At 25.9% G+C, this 26,482-nt stretch overlaps 1 protein-coding gene across 1 annotated transcript; it reads left to right on the forward strand.

The window, feature by feature from the left end:
* LOC129613191 (uncharacterized) lies at window positions 1-25,670 on the forward strand. Its single transcript, XM_055527161.1, has 10 exons — window positions 1-288; window positions 376-553; window positions 3,871-4,098; window positions 4,193-4,446; window positions 7,391-7,557; window positions 7,864-8,040; window positions 8,199-8,385; window positions 19,715-19,828; window positions 19,954-20,138; window positions 25,473-25,670. The coding sequence occupies exons 1-10, from the start codon at window positions 1-3 to the stop codon at window positions 25,612-25,614; spliced, it is 1,920 nt and encodes a 639-aa protein (XP_055383136.1). The 3' UTR covers window positions 25,615-25,670.
* The last annotated feature ends 812 nt before the right edge of the window (window positions 25,671-26,482 follow it).

Below are 26,482 nucleotides of genomic sequence, written 5' to 3' on the forward strand. Positions count from 1 at the left end.
ATGAGCACAACAGCAATGAAAATAACAACAGAAAGTGTTAAATCAATACAACCAGAACAAAATTGGCAACAAAATAATAATGAAAAATCAAAATTTAATATACGTACGGGTAATGAACTTTGGGATAGTATAATAACGGAATGTTATACTCATCCGACATTTTCATGTCTACAAAAAAATGTTTTCACTTATTTAGATAAAACTTTAGATATAAGTAATATAAATGTTACAAATCGTTTATTATTTATTAAAAATAATGTTGACTATAAAAAATACACAAAAGAATCAAATGAACAATTTTATATAAAACAAAAACAATATAAACAACAACAACAACAACAACAACAACAACAAATAAAAGACAACAAAAATCATATAGAAAAAAATAACAATAGAGTTGATGTCAACAATAATAATAATAAGAGCAATGACAATAGTAATGACAATAATTATTATGATAGTAACCATCATAATGATGATAATAAATTGAATGAAATTGATAATGAATATGATGATGAATTACAAAATGAAATTCCAGACGAAGGTAGATCAGGTAAATGTACAAAAAAAAAAAATTTTTAAAATCCAAAAAAAAAGCAACAAAATTCCTTCTTTCACCTTTTTGACTTTTCAATCTCTGAAAATTAATTGAAAAAACTGTTATGAAAACGAAATTGAAATAATAATAATTTTCCTACAGAAAAAAAAAGTGTATTACTATGCCATTGTAATCCACGGCATGTCATAAACAAACAATATTGTGAACACAATAAAAAAGGCTTTAAACAAAAACTCTCAAATATTTTGAGAAAAATCTATGTAAAAAGCGAGGGAAAAAATTAAATAAATTGCAATTTCCTATAAAATTAACAAGACTTTAAACAAGTAACAAGGAAATAAAAAAGTGAAAAATATTAAATTAATTTATATAACAATCTTTAATAAGGTACTCGTAGTAAACTCAACAATAATGAAACAAGATGACTACATAAGTGATGCTAATAAATCGCCGCTGACAATTGAAATTCATTAAATATGAATTAAATAAAAGAGTCAGTTTATAAAAGTTGTTTCTTAATTCCTCTTAAACATTAACTCTTCATTAATTTCATTATTAATATGACAAGCCAGCGTAATATTTTTAATAATAAACAGAATACGTGACATTAATATAAATATAAGTAAATAATATAATTATGTATATTTTAAACCAACACAGTTACTTTATTAATAATTTCATTGGAAGAAAAATTGTTTGCTTTTTAATTTCACTTTGAGTTTGAAATTTTAATTTTAACAAAATAAATAAAATATGCAAATTGTTTGCTCATTCATAAATAATTGTCTAGTTTCATTAAAATTTCATTCTTTAAACTCGGTTACGAAGTAAAAACGGAACTTGTTTAAAATCGAATATGTGTCTATATAAAAAGAAATTGAGAAATTAATATTAAAAATAATTTTATAACAAATCATGACTTTTAAATATATACATATATATTGTATGTACACATCTTTGTGCTGCAACACATGTCGACTTTAAATAACTTAAACCATAACAAGTAAAAACGTTTCAGTCGGTATAAACCGATTGAATTATACCCTGCACCTTTCGTTATTGTGCAGCAATAGCTCGAACCTGTGAAATCACTCTATAGAAACTTCACGGATATGTCTGACCTATAATTGGACATCCAACTGCCAAGTCTCATGAATCTGACTTTATTATTTTTTCAAATATTTAAAATAAGCTTTTGGACTTGTATGAACCTGTCAAGCAATTCCACGAAAACTTCAGAAATATATCTGACCTATAACTCGACACACAACTGCCAAGTTTCATGAATCTGACTTTATTTTTCTTTCAAATATTTAAAATTAACTTCTGAAGTTGTATGGCAGGTGCCCAAACCTGTCAGGAAATTCGTCTAAAACTTCAAAAATATATTTGATCTATAATTGGACACATGACTGCCAAGTTTCATGAATCTCCCTTTATTATTTTGGCGAATATAAAAAATTTGCTGTAGGAGTTGTATGGCAACCACCCGAATCGGTGCAGCTATCCCATTATAATTGTAGAGCATATGTAGAATATAATTGGACACATGTATACAAAATTTTATATTTATAGCTTTATTAGTTTTTGAAATATTTAAAATAAACTCTTTGAGTTGTATGGCAGCTACCCGAACCCGTTGTCCGAATTAGTCCAATAACAATAGGGTTCGTCCTTGGTACAAAAGAAAAAACTTGTGAAAGTTTGGTGTCGATTGGATTATTCATTTTTGAGTTATCGTGCGATCGGACGGACGGACGGACGGACATGTCTAAATCGACGCAGAATTTTACGCTGAGCAAGAATATATATATATATGTCCATATCGCAGATGACTCCTTCAAGTAGTTACAAACTCCATACCAAAGTTAATATACCCTTCACGAAGTGCAGGGTATAAAAACGCATGTAATTCTATTACTGTATTGTTATTCGTTTATTTAAATTTCATTTTGACATTAATGTGCGACATTACGTGTGACAGTAATGTGTGACAAATTTTATTTTGACATTACAATTAATAGTCGACTACCCTGTTGCATTTTAAAAATGGAAAACTGGCGCCCGAAAAAGAGTGGATATTATTTTCGTCATGTGAACCAGACAATTCACTTTCATAACATTACGCAATTTGATACTTCTACAAGTTTTTTTCTCATAGAATTAAGCGCTTCGAATATAACGTAAAAATTATATAAAATTTAAGAAGTATACTTCATTATTTGAGAAGTATACGAGTACTTCATTAAAAACTTAATTATTTTACAAAAATATTTAAAAACAGTTTCATAAAGCAATAATTATAAGGTACAAAAGTAATGTTTGGCAGTACCAAATGAAAATAGATAAAAATTAACTATAGAAACATTTCGATAACACAAAAATAATCACTTTTGATAACAGTCGAGAACAGGTTCATCAAGTCAATTGTCTAAAAGTAACAACAAAATATCAAATATTTATTGTGTCGAAACCGGGTTAGGTCAATTTTAAAAGTTCTTTAAAATTAAAACATATTAGACAAGAGCTGATTTTCAATTTCCAAAATTAATTTTTATTTCTAAACATTTATAAGCCCCTGTCAAAACTCACTATCAAAAAATTTACTTATATATAAAATATCTTTGAGATAATATATGAATCAATAGCATTTAGTTTATTTCTTAAATAGCATGACATTATTCCAAGCAAATTAACTCTAATTATTGCGAACATATTTTAGTCCTAAATTCTTTCACTCATTACAAAAGGAGTGTACTTCCTTAAGTATTAAATAATTTACTTCACAAGCGGTATATACAATTGATGTTTCATACGAGCCTGGAAATTGAAAATTATAATTTTTAATATTAAGAAAAATATTTTAATTGTACATTTAATGTTTTTTGTTGGTCGATAATTCCATTTTGATTATGACACTCCTTCTTTCATCGCATCTCTTTTATTTTCAACCTTAATTAGTCAGTAAATGACTTTTTTCTTTCACATACCACTGATATTTTGTAATTATGAACAATTACACATAACTCTTTAAACTGGCATTAGAAGTATTTAAATATATTAAAATATCCAACACATAAGTTTTATGTAAATCATGATTTTTAGTTTAATATCAAAATCACTTTAAGAAACTTTCTATTTAATGAGATCAGAATTGCATTTTCTTTAATACAAATGTCTCATAGAAAATTAACAATAAAATTACAAACCACCATGTCTAATAACAGTTATGAAACAACATCATTTAAAAAAATATGCATAGCTTTATTTAAATTTTAAATTTGTCAAATATTTTTTTCTCCTGAATTTAGCTGAGTCACCAATTGAAGAAGTTACAAACGCTCTCTACGATAAATCAATTAAATTTGCAATGACGCATGATATTGCATTAAAAATGCCTGAAATGATGTTTAATGGGGCAACATTTAAAGTATCACCGAGATCTTTTGAAGGAAATGGTGTAATTGTTAAATTGGAATTAATACCAAAACAAGAAATTGAAATGCGTGAAACTGGCCGTATATTTAAGAAAAAAATTCGTAAGTAATTTCTTTTACAAATTTTCGTAATCCTTTATAATATTTAAAATTTAATTAATATTTTTTTATGTTTTGCATTTTATTTTTAATATAGAAAATTTCTTAAAAAACAAATTGTTGCTGTCGTTTATAGCACTCGTTTTAATTATTAAATTAATTAAAATCAAATTATTCTGGCTCCTACCCATACTTATTGGTGTTGGTGCAGCTAAAAAACTTTTACTTAAAGTTTTATTATTTTTCTTCCCAGCATTAGCTCATATATTCAAATTATGTCATTATTATCATAGTAATTACCATCAAACCAAATATTATCATCATCATCATTTAATTAATCATCATCATACGGTAAGTTAAAATCGATTAGTTTTAAAATTAAATTAATTTTTAAATATAAAAGTAAAAGGAAAGGTATTTAACAACTCTGTAAAGAGATTGCAATCATCACCATTATTTTATACACACATAAACTACATATTCAACTCAAATATGATATTGAAAAAAAAGTTGAATGAAATCTGTTGCTTCTATTTAAAAGCAGTAATCACCTTGAAATCACCTTTCATAATTTATATTCTTTAATAAAATTAATTTCAAAATAATAGATTCATTTACTTCATTTACATCTTCTTAAATGTATTTTGAGATATTTGATCTCATTGAACTGTCATGTCTGGGAATTACCAGACTGGAGAGCTCCAAAATTATTTTTCATAAGCTATTGAAAACTTTTTAAATTGTGTTTAATTTGGATATTTTAGCGTTTACCTAGGTATTGTCTTATTTGAAGAAAGAAATTTTTTGATATTATAGGTACAACAGCTGATAAAACGATTTCGGTTTGAATTAAAAAATAATAAAAATTTTCTTTCAAAAAAATAAAAAAAAATTATTCACAAATAACCATTAATGTTAAATGGAAGAATTTATTCTCTTAATTTGCAATTCAGACAACCAATAAGCTCCGAAGAAATATTTTAATATACGCATTTAAATTCGCCATAGACGTTGCGTATTACCGTTATAAATCAATATGCTTATATCAAACAGAGTATACCCACAGTAATATAGATTTAAAATTCTAATATTATCAAACACAAAATATCAAAATACGAATTGAAATTAAAACTAATCAAAAATATATTTTATATGATTGATCGTTTAATTCCCATACGCTTGCCAAGTTCTAGGCATTGAAATTTGATATGATGTAAGCTTTTTATTTCCTTTCTTTTCACGCTTATTATTAGGTCTGTTCAAATTTATAAAGTTATAGCTAATACATGCGCTTGATAAAGGAAGACGAAATTATTCGCTACAGTAAATATTTTTTTATGGTTATTTTTTTATTTGTTAAATTTAAATTAAAAAAGCTTCGTTTAAGTATACTTTTCCCACACTCTAGTAGTGCAATATAAACGAAACCAATTATTTGCCTCCAAACAAAATTATTTGACCTAAGGTAAATTTACTATATCAGTATCTTGTAGAATAAGTTTTGTCAAATCTATAGAAGAATCTTACATTTCTATAAGCCTATTGTATAAATTTTTTCCGATATTTTAAATGTCCTTGTTTATATTACCTTTGCAACGGAATTCCTGTAGTAAAAATTATTTAATTTTTTGACTAAATTCCAAAAACAATGCGATTCCAAAATTTTCATATCTATGATTCCGTAAACTTGGCACAAATTTCCTCTCTACGTGACTGTAAAATGCTGCCATCCTTAATGAAATCGAACTCAAATAATATAATATTAATTTGCAGTCAATAACAGCATACTCGGTAATAATATTATAAAACTCATAGGTATTCAAACTTGCAGATCATCGTATAACATATGTGTTAAAACTAAAATTCAATTTTTTTTTATCAAAATCTTAAAAATTAAACAAAAAAAAAATTGCTTTAGACAATCAATTTTGGCAGTCAAAAACAAAAAAAAAAACCTACAGAAAAATTTTAATATTTTTACAAACACAATAAATCAGGTCATTGGCTCTTTCTTTCACATTTTCTTCATAGTCTCTTTCGTTTCTCACTTTTAGCTTATTGAACTTCACCATTAGTATTATTTTACCCCACCTAATATTTGGCAAAGCGTAAAATAATCATATAATATTAAAAAAGTTATTACAAAAAACCATTATAAAATAACCTCCATTACTTCTTCCCCTCCTTTTCTGAAAAAAATCAAATTTATAATGACAAATTGTAAGAAACAATAAGAGTATTACACCTACAAAACACAATGATATTTAGCCGTCTAAACACAAATATTTACGTGTGAGTATTAAATTTCATCGGTCAACTTAAATATGTATCTACCATATTCATATAGCTACATATGCCCAAAACAGAAGTATATACATATATCAATCAGTGTTAAAATTATTATTTTAAACATATTGAAATTTCTTCTGTACGCATATCTTTATACAGGTGAGAGACGTACTTTTATACATGGTATAAGATAATTTTGTTATTTTTATTATTAATGTACGCAAACACGCCTTGTTGTTTGTTATTTTGAGTGAAAGTTTTATTACAAATTTTTGTATATCACATCACAATATTTCTTTTTGAAAAGAAATCACTAAAATGTTTTTATTCTTTAAAAACAAATAAAAATGTTTACGTTCCATAAAAATGTAATTTAGACTTCTCCCTTCTTGTGTGTTCGCACAAAAAAATTAAAATAATAAAGAATTTTCATAAAAAATTCGAATGAAACAAAAACAAAATTTGTCACATTTAAATGTCAACAACAATTTAAAGAGTTAAAAAATTCAAAGGAAAGCGAAATTCAATGAGATCATTTAAAAATTTCAATGCCAATGTCCAAATCGTAAAATAAAATTTTCTTGTACATTTCTCACTCTGTTAATTCTCTTACCTATTCCATTTGTACTTTTATTTACTGTAGTACCTTCGACTAATTACTAATTTTTTTCTTTTTCTTCTACTCAAAGTTTAATACAGATTTGGACAATATTTTGTTATTTGGACCATGAATAGTAATTGTCAAAAATAATCGCATTTATAATTGAATTTTCCCATTTTTCCTCCTTATCTTTCGCTCTTTCTTACATATTTCAATAATAAATGAAAGTAAAAATATTTTGTCAAATTTTCACTTTTATTTTTCTTTTTTGAAGTTTCCTATTATTTGCAATTTCCAATTTAAGCTAAGCGTCATTTATTATACTTTTTTTTTTGTTGATCTTTTGGTTTCTTTTCCTTTCTTTATTATTACGCATTTAAAAATTAATTTTCTATAATTATATAGGCGCCGCCAGTTTGGGCTAATGAATTATCAGTAACATTACCAAATGGACCGGAACTAATCTTTACACATCCACCAAAAGGTATACCACATCAAGAATATGGTGCACCATCAACTGTTAATGAACATTATGATAATTGGGAATCATCTGGGCCAGGTTTAGGATCTGAGTAAGTATATATGTACATATTTGCTTTAATATATAAGAAATAATTTTACTACTCTTGATCATATACTCGATTCTATTCGAAAAATTGTTATCTCTTTAACAATTTCTTAATTTTAACAACTTCTTATTTCTGAAGAGTAATTTAAGTAAAATTCTATTCAAAATTCTCTTTAACGTTTTCTCTGATATAGTCAGGTTGAGACACAATATTAAATTAATAAAAAGTCTGTAATAAATTTTTTTAAAAATTAATTTTCAAAACAACAAAAAAAAAAACATTTTTTTTATGATTTTTTTTTCCTTTTAGGTATTTGGCTGATAATATTCATAGGAATGGTCAAATAGACAGCTATTTTAAACCAAAACCGGAAGATGAAGATGATATTAAATCATGGGGTCTATTCAATAGCCTTCCAGGGACAACAATATCACCACCAACTAGTCACAGTTATAAAATTAATCCATTCATACCAAAACATCAAAGGTTCGTACTTAGAAAACTCATTTGAATATTTTTGTGTTCTACTAAATTATTTTTAAATTTATCATAAAAATCATATACACATGTGTGTATGTAGTTGTGAAAAAAGAAAACCAAAAAAAAATTAAATTTTCCTACAATCTTTTTAAATTTTTCAACAGTATTATTGCAAATAAAATTCGTGGTGTCGGACATAATCCATTATATGTTACACCATTAAAAAGGCTTATATCAACACATAAAACAGCGGCACCCCCACCACCGCCACCGCCTATTAATTTAGTAACTGCTTTACCAAATGCAGCACAAATTGCAGCACAATATGATCCAGCAATTCATCAACAAGCGGTAAGTTATGAAAAAAAAAATTTCTAATTTTTTCATCCATTTTTATGTCATAATGGAAAGTTCTAAAATTCTTTTTCAACGGATTAAATTAAAAAAGTGTGATTATTTAGGTTTATTTTTTCTTAAATTTAATTATAAAAGGTGATCAATGTGAAGCAACATAGGAAATACTTCAACTTGTAGTTATAAAATAAATTTTATGCAAGATTTTATATTACAGGTGGTCTTTTTATGGTGTAAAATAAATTTTTCTGGTTCTTTTTTCTTTCAGCGTTTTTATTAAATTTTCATTTAAAATTAAAAAGTATTTTAAAACTAAAGATAAATTCCTGAAAATGTGTTGGTGTCAAATAAATTCAACTACAATTATTTTTTAAGTTCTAAGAATTTGAAAAATAATTTTTAAAAGAATGAAGCGCTCATCTTGTGAAATGAAATGTTTTTTTTCTCTATATTAGATCAAAACGAGGTACACGGAATATCGCCTGACAACTGACATAATAAATTTTATGATATGGTCAATTTACATTTAATTAGTAATTTATTAATTATGAGGTTAACCTAAAACATTTGGAGAAATAATTTGAAAATCTTTTTGTTTCAATAAAATTAAATTCTCTTACTTTAAAAATATAAATAATACGTGCTTATATGCGACTTAATTCTTTCAATATTGCAATGGCAGAAAGTGTATCCTTTGTATAGTAAGGCTCAAATAACAAATCACATTTCAAATATTCATGAATATTCTTCATTACGATAAAAAGAAGCCTTCCAAGCAGTAGAAACATTACTAGTTAGGGGGGGAGGGAAGTCAACTCCAGATCCAATCACTGCAACCATTATAGTATAAAAACTTTAATATGGAATTTTTAATTACCTTATCTTAGAAAAATACTGCACTAGCAAATGAAAATTTTTAATTATGTGAAATCCAAGCTGGTTACAGAGAGAGGGAGGGAAATAATAAAAAAACATTTTTCCAAAAGGATTATTATTTTAACATTGAATTTATTCCAAGAATTTTATTTATTTAAAAAAAGAAAAACAAATAATAACGGCATCTTGATTCTATTTAAATGTTTACCTACTCCCAATATAAAAATTTTTTTTTTTTAATTATTTACTCATATATTTTTATACTTTTTTACCGACCGTATTGTGTAAACAATAGGTAGGTTATGTGAAGGCAACAAATTTTGCATATCGAGTTTTCGGTGGGAACGTTCTTCTCCATAGTAGGGAAGTGTAAATAAACTATTTTTAGCAACCTGTCGGTCTGTCGGTCTGTCGGTCTGTCCGTCTGTCGGTCTGTGTGTGCACGCGTGTATCTCAAGTTCGGCTGAACCGATTTTGATGAAATTTTATATGTAAGTTTGTTTCCACCATGGCACGGATCGATCAACTTTTTGTATATACCAGGCCTCGGGAACTGCACTTTTTAGCGGGCCTGTTTTACATTTTTGAACATTTTGAAGAAAATATTCAACCGATTTACATGAAATTTTATATATAAGCTCAGCTCGACCGTCCGCAAAAATTCGTATGTTTTGGAAGAAATCAGGCATCGGCAACTAGACGTTTACTACGGGCCAAATATACATTTTTGTGTATATAAAGAGAAATAATCAACCGATTTCATTGAAATTAAATATATGAACTCCTCGTATTAAAACAATGAACATATAAATTTTTTGGAAAGATCAGGGCTCGAGAACTGATTTGCGGGCCGATTTTACATTTTTCACCATATCCACAGAACAAATTGATGGAATTTCTTGAAATTTGATATTTGAGTTCTGGTTGTTACCGAAACTAACTGGCGAGCATTTCAGGGAATTCGGGTAGCACAAAGCGAAACTCTACTAAGAGCCAAATTTACATTTTTCTAAGTATTTTAACTATAAGCTTACTAATGTCCTAAAAATTGGAAAGAAGTATTTAACAGACATTTTTATAATATTCTGTAACACTTTCATTTAACTAGACAATACACAATGCGGTCGGTTATGTGCTGACCACATCACATTTTTTTTTTACTCTCGTCTTCCTCATTTTCTTTTTTTTTGTTTAATTTTGAACTTTTTTCTAATCGTGTCTCTCTCTCTTTCTCTTAAATGTGTAACTATTTATTTAAAATTTTCACCTTTAAATGCAAGATACGCGGTGCAATTATTTCATGACTCAAATGATACACTTAAAGCATACTAATAAGAGAAGTAAGAATTTTTTTTTCATTTTATTAAAAATGAAAATGTTTTATGGGTTGTTCAAATAAATAAACTGAAATTCAAGTCTTCTTCTCTCTGCAGGTGAACCTGTTAATGAAAAAGAAAACAAAATACAAATTACAAGCAAATATGAAAACCAAAAATAAATAGTGAAAATATTCAATATTAAAAAAATTGTTTAGTTCAAACTTGAATCTAAATTAAAAAGTAAAATCGAATAATATGGTGCAAGCAAACCATAGAAAGCACACTATTTAATTTGTACTTAAAGTTAAAAATTAAAAAAAAAAAACCAAGCAAATTAAATAAAAAATTTAACACTTTCATTGTCGATTTGACACTATTATAAAGGAATGTAAATTACTATATTGGTACACACACACACACAAATACAAATTTAGTGTAGTTTATTTGCATATTATGCTATTTAGATTAAATGTTATTTTTTATTCATTTAGCGCTGATCTAGTGATGTTAGTGATGCTAATGATTTAAGTTCCATTAAAATCATCAAAACAACAATCAATTCCATTGAATTTTCTATTATAAATTACTGTCTGTTTACACGAGTAAATGCGAGCATATACACTGTTTGCGAACATGTATAGAGAAATTTTAATATTGAACTTTTTTTTGCTTTCAATTACAAATGAGAGAACATTTTTATTTTGAGAAAATGCCCTCATATGTACATACATATGTTGTGTTATATATGCATACATGCTGGCTTAAAACGCAGTTTTATAGTTCCAAACTTGCACAATTTTTAAAATTTTTAATGAGTAAATACTTTATACGAATAAATACGGTTCTTAAAATATTTAACTATATACATAATATACCGTTGCAACTAAACTCTCGCTTATCATTTCTAATAAACCCCGTAAATGTGTAAATTTACAACTGTATAATATTGATCTTAACTTTAGCCTAATTGAATTTAAGGAGACCAATCCTTGTCAATAAAATTCAATAAAAATTATAATAAGAAATTATAACAAATAAGAGAATATTATTGAAATATCAAGGAAAAGCGTAATATTGCACAAACCCAAATCAGTATTGGAGTTGTCGTATTTGCATATGCCCAACGACTACCATGCAGATTTGCTTTCATACACCTTGACTTATTGTTTCTACGTTATTATTCGTCTGGGGTGTCCTAAACTTTGTGCTTAGTGTTACACTATTAATATAGAACAATAATACTGATTAAAACCACATTCAATCAGAGGAGTTGATAAATTTTTGTTTTCAAATAAAAGCGCTCATAAAATTTTTTTACCCAAAAAATATGCGTTGAATCAAAAAAAAACTTGGAAACCTCTGGTTTATATAGGTCTGGTGTATATAAATCCATAAAAGAGCAATACATTTCAACTTTAAAATTGGTAAAAATAATATCGTTTTAAACATATTTTTCGAACAAATCTTGCAAGTCAATCTTAACATCCATTAGATTTTAAGAGGAATGAAAAACAACTGACAAAAACTGATAAATAATTTTTGATTAATGAATAATTTTCTAAATATAATCGAGGAATTGAAGAAAAATATTTTCCATCCCAACACCTTTTTATTCGGATTGCTATTTTTACCGCCCAAAACATGTTTGCAAAAAAAACCCAAATAAAAAAAAAATTTTAAGCAATTTTGGAGAATGTCTTGAATTTTGTTTTTTTTTTATAAATTGAAAAATGATGGAAAAAGAAATTTAATATTCTTTTTTAAGTAAACAACAAAAACAAGATTTCTAATTTTTAAATTTCTTAAATTTTTGAGGAAGTTCTACCAGATGAAAAAATTCTAGTAAAAAGTTAAAAAACCATTCAACAACATATTTTTTTTTATTGAAGACTAAGAACAAGAAAAAAAACTCGTTAATCCTTTTTATAGCCCAAACATAAAAAAACAAAATAAATAATTATCTTGTTTCACTATATTAAGAGTAATAAAATTCTCGAACTGCCTTTAAATCTGTATACGTATACCCTTAGTAAATCAGGATTTCTTATAAATGATGAGATCTGTTTAAAATTTAATATTCTGATAGGCTACATGGTATGTAATAAAAGAGGTATCATAATAGCATCAAATATCACAAATCGAATTTCGAACAGAAATGAATTTTTATGTGTAAAAGAACCAAAAATATTCTGCTGTAGCTCAGTGAGGTATTATTCAGGAAGTTTGTTCGTAAATTTCTGTATCTCACTTTTCATTGAAGCGCTTCTAATCAAAATTTGATTTTTAGTTTATAGGACCTTGAAATTTGGTATTCCGAGTTTAGTTTTTAGCACTTTTCCAAAAAATTTTTGAAAAAAAGTGCTTCTTAGCACTTTTCCAAAAAAAGTGCTTATTAGTTTCACTCTGTCCTCGAAATCGAGCATGACATAATAACCCCCTCTTTAAATTAATTTTTGCTTTATTTCAAAGACCCCATAAATCGTTCAGCCCAAATATATGCAATCCTAGAAATAGTTTCGTTTATGAATGAAAATAATTTTAATAGTATGATAGATATACATAGACTGTATTTAAAAGCAGTATTTTTTGACTTGTTTAAGGGAAAATTGCTACAATACAAACCATTCGTTTGACCCAACTTTATTAAAAACACAATTACAAACAAACTTTTTGCAAATTACACAACTTTGAAACTGATTAAGCGTTAACTGGAAATTATACATTTTTTATCTAATTTTAGATATCTCAAAGCCATTAAGAGAGTTTCTTCAAACACAAATATTAAATTGTGCTTGCCAATAAATCTGTCTTCATCGAACTCTACAAACTGAGCCTCTAGTAACATTTACGCTTTTATAGTTATATTAAGCAGAAAGTACCCTATTTTATAAAATTTTATACAAGTTTTTAAAGGAGCCTTTTAAATCAACGTTTTTTCTTATAGGTAATTCAAATAGATTAATAGGTTTTTTCTAAGCATATATTCAGAAATATGCTGTTCACACCAAATTTTTTATCTTCATTCTTCAAATTTATTACTTTAAAAAAGGAAGATCTTCAAAAAGGATTTTGATTTTCTAATACACTTGCCAAAGAAAAAAGAGCAGTACCAACACCCAAAAAATTATATGTACTTCCTTATTCGATTTATTACAAGTGCGTTGGGAATTTTTTTTTCTTTTCCAAAGTTTTTATACTATTTTTTTTTATTAAATGCTGGCGATTTAATTTAATTTCTGTTTTAAAAGAAAATATTCTTTGAACAAATATGGGGTTCCACAATTCTGGAACACGTGTTTCAAATAATTTTTTAAAGTAGATAATTTTAAACTTCAACAAATAAATTTCTGAACGAAATATTAATAAGAATCACTTTGGGACACGATAAACATTACCATAACCATTAAGAATCACATTAACGTTTAAATCTATTTATCAATATATTTTGGGTGTGTACAGTAACTGCTGGTATATTTTAACTGTACAGTAACTGGGAAATATTTTATTGGTTCCTTTATATAATGAACTGCGAGAACCTTATTTAAAACAAATATGAAATAAATTAAGTGGAAGTGGGATGATACAAAAGTTAAAGTACAAATTTTATTTTTAAACTTGTAATTTATATATTTTTTGTTCCCGTACACTCCATTTTGAGAGCATTAGGATCTTCCACTTGACTTTAGAGTTAAGCCTCAATATTACAGGTCATTGAGTTACCTAGGCGGTGACCAAACTGATATAGTTTTTCCTTTATATTAAGTTTAAATATTTTAGTGAGCTGAAAAAGATTTGAATCCGAAACCCTTCGGTTAAACTGCCGGCATCATAACCACTGCACCATTAGTCAGATAATTTATACACTAATTATTTTATATATTATTTAAATTAAAATTCGAATAAACACAAATTAATTGTATACATAAAATTTAAATTCTTACAGAATGCACCAGAGTGAAAGTTAAAACATAAATCAATATGACCTACAAGTAATTCTGTAGTATTCCCTTTTATTATTATTCTTCCTTAATTGAACCAAAATTAAGTTTCGTATTGACTTTTCAACAAATGTGTATAAGAACAAAGTTTTGTGAAAAGCTCCTACTAATCCGACCCATTTATCAAATTTTTCATTGCGTAATTTATGCGTTACACAAACCTGTGAATAGGCCTTTAAATAATATCAACCTTCTCTATTAGAATCGATGTATATGTTATATGTTATACGTTGTATATTATACATAATTTTTATTAATGTTAGAAATATCTTCTAAGAAAAAAAAAATTTTCGAGTTCTTGATTGATGTGTTTTTTTCTTACTATGTATTTATGAAATTGATTGATTACCCACGAAAATTTTAAGTTAAATTTATATAAAATGTCACTAAATTAAAAAAATGAAAAACATGAAAATTAAATTTTAATATACTATACATATGTACACTACATGCGAGTTGAATAACAACTTGATAAACAAACAATTTAAATTGGATAAGGATTATGTTATGTACTTGTTGTAAAAACTTCAAAGAAATCCGCTTACGTTTTTTCAAGGCACGATGATGTATTACTAAATTTGTATGGGTATAAACATTTTGAAAAATACGCCGAAAACCTAAAAATAAATAAATTCAAGGTAATACTCGTATATTTCTGAAATTGTTTTTTGATTCTGATTAAAGATTTTGCCACGAAAAAACTAATTTAACGAAATTTTGCAAATTTGCGATTAAGTAAAAACAAGAAAATGAGGAAAAATCGAAATAATCCCGAATTCATGATATAGAAATTAAAACTTTTCCATTCAAAATTTAGTGATTTCCGTCATACATACAATAATTTGAAAATTAAATGCTGCATACATTAATTTTTAATTGGCTGTATAGCACATCTCATTTGAGAAAAGCAATAAAATTTATTTATAGAAAAACAATTAAATTAACTCTTTGTAAAAATACGTAATTGTTATTGAATAAAAGCAAGCTAATTAGTAATCAAAAAATTTTTAAATAAACTTTAAAATTTCAATTAAATTTCCATTTATACGTCAAGTTTATACTTAAAAAAAAGAAGTGTACTCTAAAATCCTATATTTCAAAAGCTGTGCAAATTTTAAAATTTCTTTTTGAATGCGTTATTAAATACACTACTCAAATACACGCACCGCTTGCATAAATTTACTAATTTGTTACATCTTATCACATACTTATCAAAAGGTATTTCAGTAGTTTGGCCTTATTTTCTAATTCTATTGCAAGCTTTTTAAAAAAAAATATTCATTAAGAAAAAAGTTTTTACTTTTTTTAAAAACTACAATAAGCAACCTGTCCGTACAATAACCAAAACTTTCATCGTCAATTCAAAAATGATATTCATGAATTTGTTGTGCAGCATGTCTGAGACTTTGGTACCACCGCAGCAGTCTGTTGTCCTGCATCCAAGCGAACAATGTTTTTTGCTCGTAGAAGTTGAATTTCATAAAGTCTAAAGCAACTAAACAAAGTTGACTTTGTCTATCACATTTCTCAAATTATATAAATCAAAATGTAACATCCAGACGATTTTCTGAAAAACCAACTCTGAGATCTCATAACTCGAGGATGCAAAACGAAAAATGTCATTCGTTATTTCTAGTTCGTCTATTCTAATAGTGTTATAGTACTTCGGGAGAATCACTGATTCTCGAATACCCTATACACAAATATTTTAATCAATTATTTTAAGGCTTTCGGTATTGCTATGAAACTTAACTTACATTGTTTTATTCATTATTTTTCTCGCGTTAATAAATCTTAACTCAGAATTACTACACAAAGTTTGAAATTTTATTACTTTCCCTAAAATTATGCAATATTACTTTATATTATATTTACTTATAATATATAGCAAATTTAATAATTTCTGAAAACTCAACTGTAAACCAAGTTAATTTCAAAACTAACCAAATTCTGGAAAATCAAATTTTCCTTAAAATTTTGGAAACTTATTCTAAATTTGTTGTCATACACTATTATTATTTTAATACTACATTAAAAAACACATCTAGTGTTCACTCAAATTATAATTAAATATAAAAAATAAATTTCTTAGCATTCATGAAATCAATAAAAAAATTATTACAAGACAGATAAATAAAATAAAATTCGACATTGAATTGTGTAAATCTAAAAATCATTTTGAAATGTAGAAAAATTGAATTTAAAAATCTATTCCACACTGAAATTTTATTGAAAAAGCAAGAATGATTTATTTTTTCATTCTAACAAATCAAATAACTAAAAAAAATAAAGCAAAGGGTAAAATACAAAATTTATTTATGGAACCTCGAAAATACCAGCGAAAAAAAGCAAGAAATGTTATTGGAGTCATCAAATAAAAGCATTCGCAAAATTTTCATTTTAATCTCCATCAAGTAAAGCAAAAAACATGAACTTTGTAACAATGAACTTTGTAAATGAAATGCACAGATTGACAGAAACGTAAGATAGTTTATCGGTAACCACATTGTATGCATGTATGTATGTATTGCACGTATATTCCGTTTTAATTAATTTAAAATACCAAAGGACCCAAGTTTGATTTTTAATTTAATATTGATTTCTACAAATTAAAATCAGTGACATTTGCATAGTAGTGGGCAATCAAATCCCTTATAGCCACATATAATTTTTATACGGAAATTTTTACTACATATACATACATACTTATATAGAGCATTTAGTTCAAAACAATGTCAAATTCCTATAGAATTTTTTTCTAATTGAAAATGTTTTTTGACACAATTTATAAAAAAAAAATTAAATAAATTTCAAAGTCACTTGTACTTTTCTTTGTAAAGGAAAAACAATTTTTTATTCTGAATTTAACAATCAATATTTACATAAATACGTTTAAGATTTATTGCAATTTTAGCAAATCTACTATTTATATCTATGCACAATTTATTCGAAAATTTAAATTTTTCTTTTACATAGATTTCGATTTTAATTTTTAATTTTCTAATAACTTGCAAGTAATGAAGATTAAACCGCTATAACAGAAAAGTAATGCGTGAAATAGTGAACGTCAAAAATCAATTCTATGCCATTCTGAATATTTTTGTGTAAATCAAAACGTTGTTTGGACATTCGAGTTCAAATTAAGTTGCATGTAAATATTTGTAGCTAGATTATTAGCTAGATCAAGAAATCTCATTAATATCCTTGGATTATTCTTTAAAAATGAAATGATAACGTGAATAAATATATTTGACCGTGTCAAGTCTGCGCCGTACGACTGAATGATTCTAAGAGTTACAATAAGATAATAGGCAAGCTGCTTCATACCATCTAATATTTTTATATACATAGTATCCACTTATAAGAAATTTTAATAGCACAAACCAAATATAATCTATTTGAAATGCGGTTAAGTTACTTTCACACTTGTATGGCAGCTACCACAACAGCTAATGCAATCTCAACTCTTTTATCCCAATATAATGGCCCTATTATACTATATTAATTAATATAAAATTTAAGTATTGTTATTTCGATATTTTCTAAAATATAATCAAATAATTATTGTAATTTGCAGTTGTCTGACAGCTATATTGCCTCGATTATATTCACTTATGAAGTTCAAAATCACAAACCATTTGTGAAAATTTGGTAAACTTAATTCATTTGGTTTGTAAGTGATCGCTAGAATGAACGAACAGATATGAAAAAATCGACTTAAGGAAGAATATTATAAATAAATATCGTCTTTATACCGTTATTTTTAAGCGTTACGAGCGAAAAATATTACATTTATTATATTCCCTTCGAATATACGTCCATACCGGTATAAGAATTCAAAGCCAAAGAAAATTCATTTTTCTATGATCCTCACTTTTCTCTAGCTTCAATCTTTAGAATGTAATTAAGAAGTCATCTTATAATGATAAAATAATCTTTTTTTCTTACTGGGAGAAATCGAAATCGATTACAATCACACCAACATACAAAATAATATTCCAATTTAGTTTAAATTTATAAGTTATCGCCATAATTATTGTAATTAGATTACTTTTATATTTATTTTTCCCATTTCATTCACTTTCCTACGCGCATTATAGTTAAAAAACCTAATTAAGTTCAATCATATTGTAAAATGTGAAGGTAATTAGTTTTGCTGCATGTCCTATATATTTTTTTTAATTTTACATGCTGATCTTCATAATATCGAAAAATGAAAAGTAACAAGTTTTCATTTTTTATCGTATTCAAAACGTTCACACTTTTTTCTTAATTTTATTTTTTGTTTTTCTGATTTAGTTAGTAATATAGTAAATTGACATACTTTCTCTATATATAGGGTCTATTATCTAATGCAAGAGTATAAACAAACAAACAAATAGGTTTACTAAATTTTTAATGTGTGTTTTATGAATTCCTTAAATGGTGATTAATAGATCTGTTGTAAAAGAAAAAAGTCATATGACATAGATTACAGGTAATACGAATTGAAGCGGAAAAAAGTTGTAATTCATTTTAAATAATGACATCTTAAGTAGCAAATTATGACATTTAAAAAAAAAGACAAATATGATTATTCTGTACAACAAGTTTCGTTTTGTGATTTGCCTAAATCTATAAAATGCTAATTACAGAATAGCGTTTACGATTTATTAATATTTTGTACATGAAAAGTGTTACCATCTTAAAATACTTCAAAATGTGTCAATTTAAAAACTGTCAAAACGTTAGCTATATTTTATGAATACTAGTAGTCATAATACACTCAAATATTTAATTTTTATAGAATTTATTTTCGAAATATTTCAACTTCTTCTGGTCATAGTTATGTTCGAATTAACTAAAAAAGTGGTCTGCCATCACGCAAAATTGCAACAGGTAATCGCAGAGATTGATTAAGCAGCATTTTTTTTAATCTTCTGTTATTTCCGATATGACAGCCTAAATGAAGCTCTATTCTAACCGAACGTTAACCCAAAGACATATTTCCTGCTATGTCAATATTCCTGCAAAACTTCAACGAGCTTTAAGATAAAATCATGCAATTGTTAAAAATCAAACCATTATAAATTTAAATTTTGTTTTTACTTAAGCATTTTAATAACTCAATTTTTAATTCCATATTTTATACAGGTGCATCGCGCTCAGGCTAAAGTAAAAGAAGCATTAAGAATACAAAATGAACAAAGAATTATAGCTCAGCAACAAAAAATACTCTCTGAAGAACCGTTTGTTCAAGATGGACAGGTGAGAATTTCCTTTTGTATTTTTATAAAATATTAAAATGAAATTAAATATCCAATTTATATTGTTCTTTTTTTCATATTGACGCAAATTTATATCATAATATTACATAAATTATAATGATGCAGCCAATAATGCCAAAGGGATACGATCCATTTTATTCACCAATTTTAGACCGAATGGATAGAATATTTAAACAATTGGGGCCTAATTTTGATACAGATTATTGTAAAGAACGTTTAGTTTGCAGCATGTATAAGAATCCAGGTCGTTATTCACCTCAAAGTAATTTTATATCAGCTGAATTAAGCAGGTAAATATTATTAAATTCGTATTTGATTGTATTTATTTTCTCTTAAAAACTAGTAAGGCACTATTTTTCATCTAAATGGTTGTTTTGAATAATTCACATTTTTTTCTTACTTAAAAAATCTATAACATTAACCAATTCAATCACTGTAAGATCAATAATGTGAAAATAGTTCAACAATTCTTTAATTTAAAATTACAACTTTTACAGCAATTAAATAAAAGTGACAAGCAGATATAGATAGTCTAAATGAAATATGTTAAATTTGTCATGCCCTACAAAATACCAAACAAAAAAAAATTTAATCTGATGAAAACCTGCCAAATAAAACTCATTTTAAATTTTCCAAACAATTGCAATATTTATAAAATCAAAATGCGTGCATTATGCACCTATTGTGTAGAAAATTAAATGTCATCCATTAGAAATTTATGATAAACATTTATATTGTTGTTACAATAACGCTCTTTTATTATTTTGTACAATATAATTGCATTTCACTTATTATTAATGTTCAAAAAGAACTTGATTTAGTTCATCAATTAAATAGGGCATCTACAGCTTTGATCAATGATAAATTTTTAATTTTATAAAAAAAATTCTGTAAGCGAAATGTGTTTTAAGTAAAACAATCATTCGCCTCAAACTCAAAGTACATAAAGCACCGACAACAGCGTCAGAAAACGCAGTTCAAAAGGGAGTCCAATAGTAATTATTAAAATCAATTTCACAATTTACTATTTTATATTTATAAGAACATATAGTTCAAGTTTTATTGTGTTACATAACAAATTAAACATTTTAGCCTTTAAGTATTTATAATATTGTAAATCTCAAATCTATAAATTTGCAATCTTAAAATAAATTATAATAATTATTAATGGTGACATTGAAATTTCAAATAAAATAACATCTTGTACATAAAGCAAGTTAAAATTTTTCATTATTGCCATAGTTCTTAATGCCAATTCGAATTTTGGCTATTATTATTGAAATCTCGGATAATGGCAATAATTATGAGATTTTATTTACTCTACATCTACATCTCAGAGCATTTTCAATATTTTCAAATTCATTTATTATTTTCATAATTATATAGCAATTTAATTATGACTCATAACTTTCATTTTACCCTAAAATCTTAAAGCGTAACTACCAAATTAAATAAGTTTATAAGTTAATCAACTAACGATTTATCATATAACACAGAAATTTAAATCTTTTCATATTTTCTATGAAAATCGTTTGATGTTATAAATTTATTATTCTTACTGAAGTACATAATTAAAATGCACTCACCTGTATGACATTTTTACGTTGTTTATTTATTTTAAACTTTTCTTTTACATTGTGTGACACAAAAAAATTTGTTAATCTTTAGCAATGAATTTGCAATATTTTACATTTTTTTTTTTAAATCATACAAGAAATGAATGATTTTTTCCGCTTACACTGATTGAACAGAGTCAGTGGAAAAAAATGAAATTATTTTGTATGTTACAAGCCAATTAAAAAGGAAACAATGAAAATAAATGATTAAAAATTGTACATAATAAAGATTTCACTTGTGAGCAAAATTTGCTATTTAAGAAAAAATAAGGTTTGAAAAAAATAAATATTTTAAGTAAATAATGCACCAATAATTAGTAACCTAAAAGATCTATTTTGACTCCCCTCCACGACCGCCCAGAACACCCCCCTGAGACCCACACTTCTTATATGAGTCCGAGTAACTTTTTCGGGAGACTTCTCACAACCCACCAGCCAGAACCCTCCCAAACTTTCCCTTCTCTTATGGATCAATACTCCACACTTATATTTTCAACTTTTCACTAGTTATTTATACCAATAAATTTACTAATAATTGGTAAATAACTAAAGAAAATCTAATGAAATTTTGACTCAGAATTTGATGTCACAAAAATTTTTAAAAATTCTGATAAAATAGAAATAGAAAATTTTTTTAAAAAAGAAATAGAAAATTTTTTCCTACTGTGGCGATTCTACTGAATTTTTTTTATAACTTTATCCTAATTACCGCAAGTACTGTACATAACAACAATAATTTTTCATTCAAATTCCGTTTTGACAATAATTAGCACAATATTTTAATATTCTAAACCAACAGTTGATTTACAAAAATAGTTTTAGATTAAAAAATAGTTTATATTAGTTTGAGTCTTTGTATCTTAAAAAAGCTTAAAAGAACTTAAATGGAATATTTTTTAGTTATAAAAGTAAGAACCACGTAATAGGCAGGTATGTGGGTCTAGTTAAATATCACTAAAATTATGCAAATTTTGTTCCAAAAATCGAAAATAAAAAACAAATTATAATTTTTCTTTCATTTCTTTTTCGTTATTGTCTCCTAGTACATTTTAAACAAAATTACGAAAAAAAATATGAATAGTTATATTAACACTGTCCGTCAGTATGTTTTATAATAGCTTACAAATTAAGAAAAACGAGAACGGATAAAGTTTACTGTGTCAACTCTGTGTTAGCCTCTGTGTTAGCCTTGGTCATATTACTAAATTCAAGTATCAATAAGTCTAGAATTTATTTTCACATTTTTCATGTTACTACAATGAAACCGTCTAATTTTAGTGCATTTCAATTATTTTAAATTAATAACTAAAATATTATTTTATAGAAAAAATCTTTCGAACACCTACTTCCGAAAACCCTATAAATATTAAATTTCATTATCGTTTTTTTACTTTATCATTGTTTGTTATGTCTAGAGTGTCAATGTAATTTTGAAATTAAAAAAATTAATTATGCAAAAATGTTAAAGTAAAATTTATTTTTATGTAATAAAATTACAGTAAATTGTCCTATTTCCCTATTTAGTTAAATTCCATAATTACATTCCTTAATACTTTAAAAGTCCACCTGTAATTAGCTTAAATTCTTTCACCTTTCATATTATGAACAGATAATAACAAATCTGATAGCATCGCATTGTTGTGGTACATAAAATTTTAATTGCGTTGTCTGGTGCTAGAGCAAAATTCAAAATACAATTAAAAAATATTTTTTACTTGTTATTTTACTTTTTTCTTTGATGAAGAATTTTAATTTTTTAAGATTAAATTTTCTCTCATTACCAACAACATCCAATACAATAAGGAAGGTATTGTAATCGCAACGAATTTTATATTTCAAAATTTTAAATGAAAATGCATTTTTCGACGCTAAAAAAACATAAATAACTTTTGGTAATGTCGTAAGAATTCCTAAATATAAAATTTGATGAAATCGATTTCAATTAAAATTTATATCTGCCAGTTACAATTTTAAAGACGTCTGATATTCCACATGTGGAGATTTGCATAATTGGCTGGGATGTTACCAGTTCGTTAAAACACGTAAGAATTGCAGATATTATTCAGAACACACAGAATGTAATTCGTTAGGTGCTGACCACATCATATTTTCTTAATTTTTATTGTGCCATTGTACTCGTACTTATAAAGTGTTTATATACTTTTAATGTACTTTGAAAATGTCTCAAAATTAGAATAATATTTTGACTTTTTGAATTAAGAAGAAAGTGTATATGTACTAAAGACCTTCTTAAATCCATAGAATTTCTTAATCACCTTTATAATTATAAGAACAACATCCATTTGGATAATATAATTGTTTTCCCTTTTTTCTATAAGAGAAATTACTTTTTTCCTCGTCGCTTATATTAAGAAAAATAAAATTAGAACAGTAAGGTTAATAAAGAACAATGTTTAATTCAAAATGATGATGATACTAAAGAAAATTGTGTTTAACATTAAATCCAAAAATTTCTTTAAATTTTCTGTATATACCGTTACCGTATAATTTGTGTAGAAAATTGGTAAACCGTTAATTATACTTAATAAAATCGATATTACTCGAAGAGCTAATTATATGCAGAAGGATAGTGCTCAATTATATAATTTGAAAGAAATATGTTATTACTTTAAATAAGTCAAAAGATCAAAAAATGTCTATTATTATAGAAGCCTAATGCCTATGAAATCCTATATGTCCCCAAAAGTTGATTAACTTTTATATGAGTCATGAAACATAGATTTATTTGAAACCATGTTAGCATGTTAGGAGCATGTTAGATCTGTCTAAGGTTTCGAAATGTATTCCTCTTACAAACACAATATGTGAAATTCTATCACAATATTCTTCTGGGTGCACTCAATACGCTTGATAATGGCTTTTGTAATCCTCAAATCTATGATCAAATGTTAAAATAATTTATTTTATATTTTGCAAAAAATATACATAAATAACGATTACGTCATATTATCCATTATTGAAAATATCTGCAAATGTCAAAAATTAGGTATTGAAAATAAGATACAACAATTAAAAAAAGTCAAATGTGACCAGCACATAACCGATCGCATTATTAAAATGTTACATAAAATTATTAATTAATTTCGCCTAAACATTTATTTATTCAACAAATTTACTGAGTCATTGTTTTAATATTTAGACTTTAAATGAGAAATTTCAAGTAAATCGGTTAATTATTTCTCTCTATATGAGCAAATATATAAATTTGGCCGCCCGTAGTAAAATTCCACTTGTTGACACCTGATTTCCTCAAAAAGTTATATGATATATCGATTATTTTCTTAAATATAGTTAAAAACCTAAAAATTGCCTGTAGCAAAGATCCAGTTCCTGAAACCCTACATGTAACAAAAGTTAATCAAACCGGCTCATCTTCAAAATAAGCTTAGATGCAATTATGCAAATATTCGTGAAAATCCGTGTATAACTTGAAATACTGACCTGCACATATAGATTGGCAGGCAGACAGACAGATAGACAAACCAACTATCATCTAAATTGTTTATTAACACTTCCCTAGCACGAGGAAACACATTTCTGCTGAAAAGTTGGTATGACAAATTTAGTGCAATCAGATAATCTCCCCTTGTGGTATGCAATCCAGCCAGTAAAAATTTGCATGGTCTATCACAATTTCTACGAACTTTAATTGAAACTTTCTATAATAAATTACGAATTTTTGTACAAATTATTATAAATAGATTACGGTAGGATCGTCATCTACCTAGTAAACTCAATGACGTCAGAAACTTGTATTTATTCACAATAATCATGCACCAGCCCTCCTAGGAGCGAAGTACAATAGAAAAAAAATTATAAATAGCTATACATGTCTCATAATTTTAAACAAATTCAATAATAGCTCTATATTTTTTTACTGAGTTTATGTGCATAATTAAATACCATTATTAAAATTATTCTATTAATAAATATTTCATTATTATTAATTATAAATTTCTAATACTAATTTATTTATTCATATTTTAGAGATCCATCAGAACTTGAGAAACCAACTGAAATGAATCAATCAGTATTAAGATTTTATCGTTTAATTCAAGCAGCACGAGATGGCCAAGAACAACGTGATTGTTTACGTTTACATCCGCAATGCTCTATTAATACAGAATAATTACAAAAAGAAAAAAATGAATAATAAAACAAAAATGAAGAATTTTTTCATTCATTTTCAATTGAATATTAAGCTTATATAATAAAATTAAAGTTAAATTAAGAAACAGAGAAAGTCAATTTTTTTTTATATCAAAAAGTTAAATAAAAAAAAACAAATGAAAAATTATGTAAATATTAATGATAAAGAACGTAAATTTATTCATAATATATTTAAATATTATTAATAATTAATATTATACAAAATTATTATTATTTCTTTTATTTTTTTATTTAATTTAACTGGTAAATTGTTGCCTATGTAAATAATAATTTATAATTGTTATAATTTGTTTTAATTATAAGCATTTATACTGTGTGATTCAGAATGGTATGCAATAATATTATATTACCATCAATTAGATTATCAGAACATCAAAAATTAGGAATTTCCGAAATACAGGATAGGAAATTTCTAAAATAAATCCGGAAAGTTCTATTTGTCTACGGTTTTTTGCTAATAACTTGTGTTTCAAAGATAGAAGCTTCAAACAAATTGTAGTTGCCCGCATCACCCCCAAAAATTTTTATTTATAGAAAAATATTGGAAATAAATAGAATGAAATAAATTTTTGTTTAAAATTTGAATGTTATGACGTCTTGAAAAATATTTGTAGAAATACATCCAACAGCAAATATTAATCAAATAATTACAAATTTCGAAAACGGGAATTATTTCTTTTTGCACCATCTATTTTAATCGCAAATCAGTAATAATTACATCACTTACTAAAAATTAATAAAGTAGTGAAAACAGCGAAAATTGTATATTTTTTATTAAAGTTCTTAAAATCTTGCAATTCAAATGGGTTTTTTTTGCTATGCCTGTT

This window comes from Condylostylus longicornis, unplaced genomic scaffold (genome assembly GCF_029603195.1).
Source record: "Condylostylus longicornis isolate FDR11 unplaced genomic scaffold, ASM2960319v2 ptg000004l, whole genome shotgun sequence".
NCBI lineage: Eukaryota > Metazoa > Arthropoda > Insecta > Diptera > Dolichopodidae > Condylostylus > Condylostylus longicornis.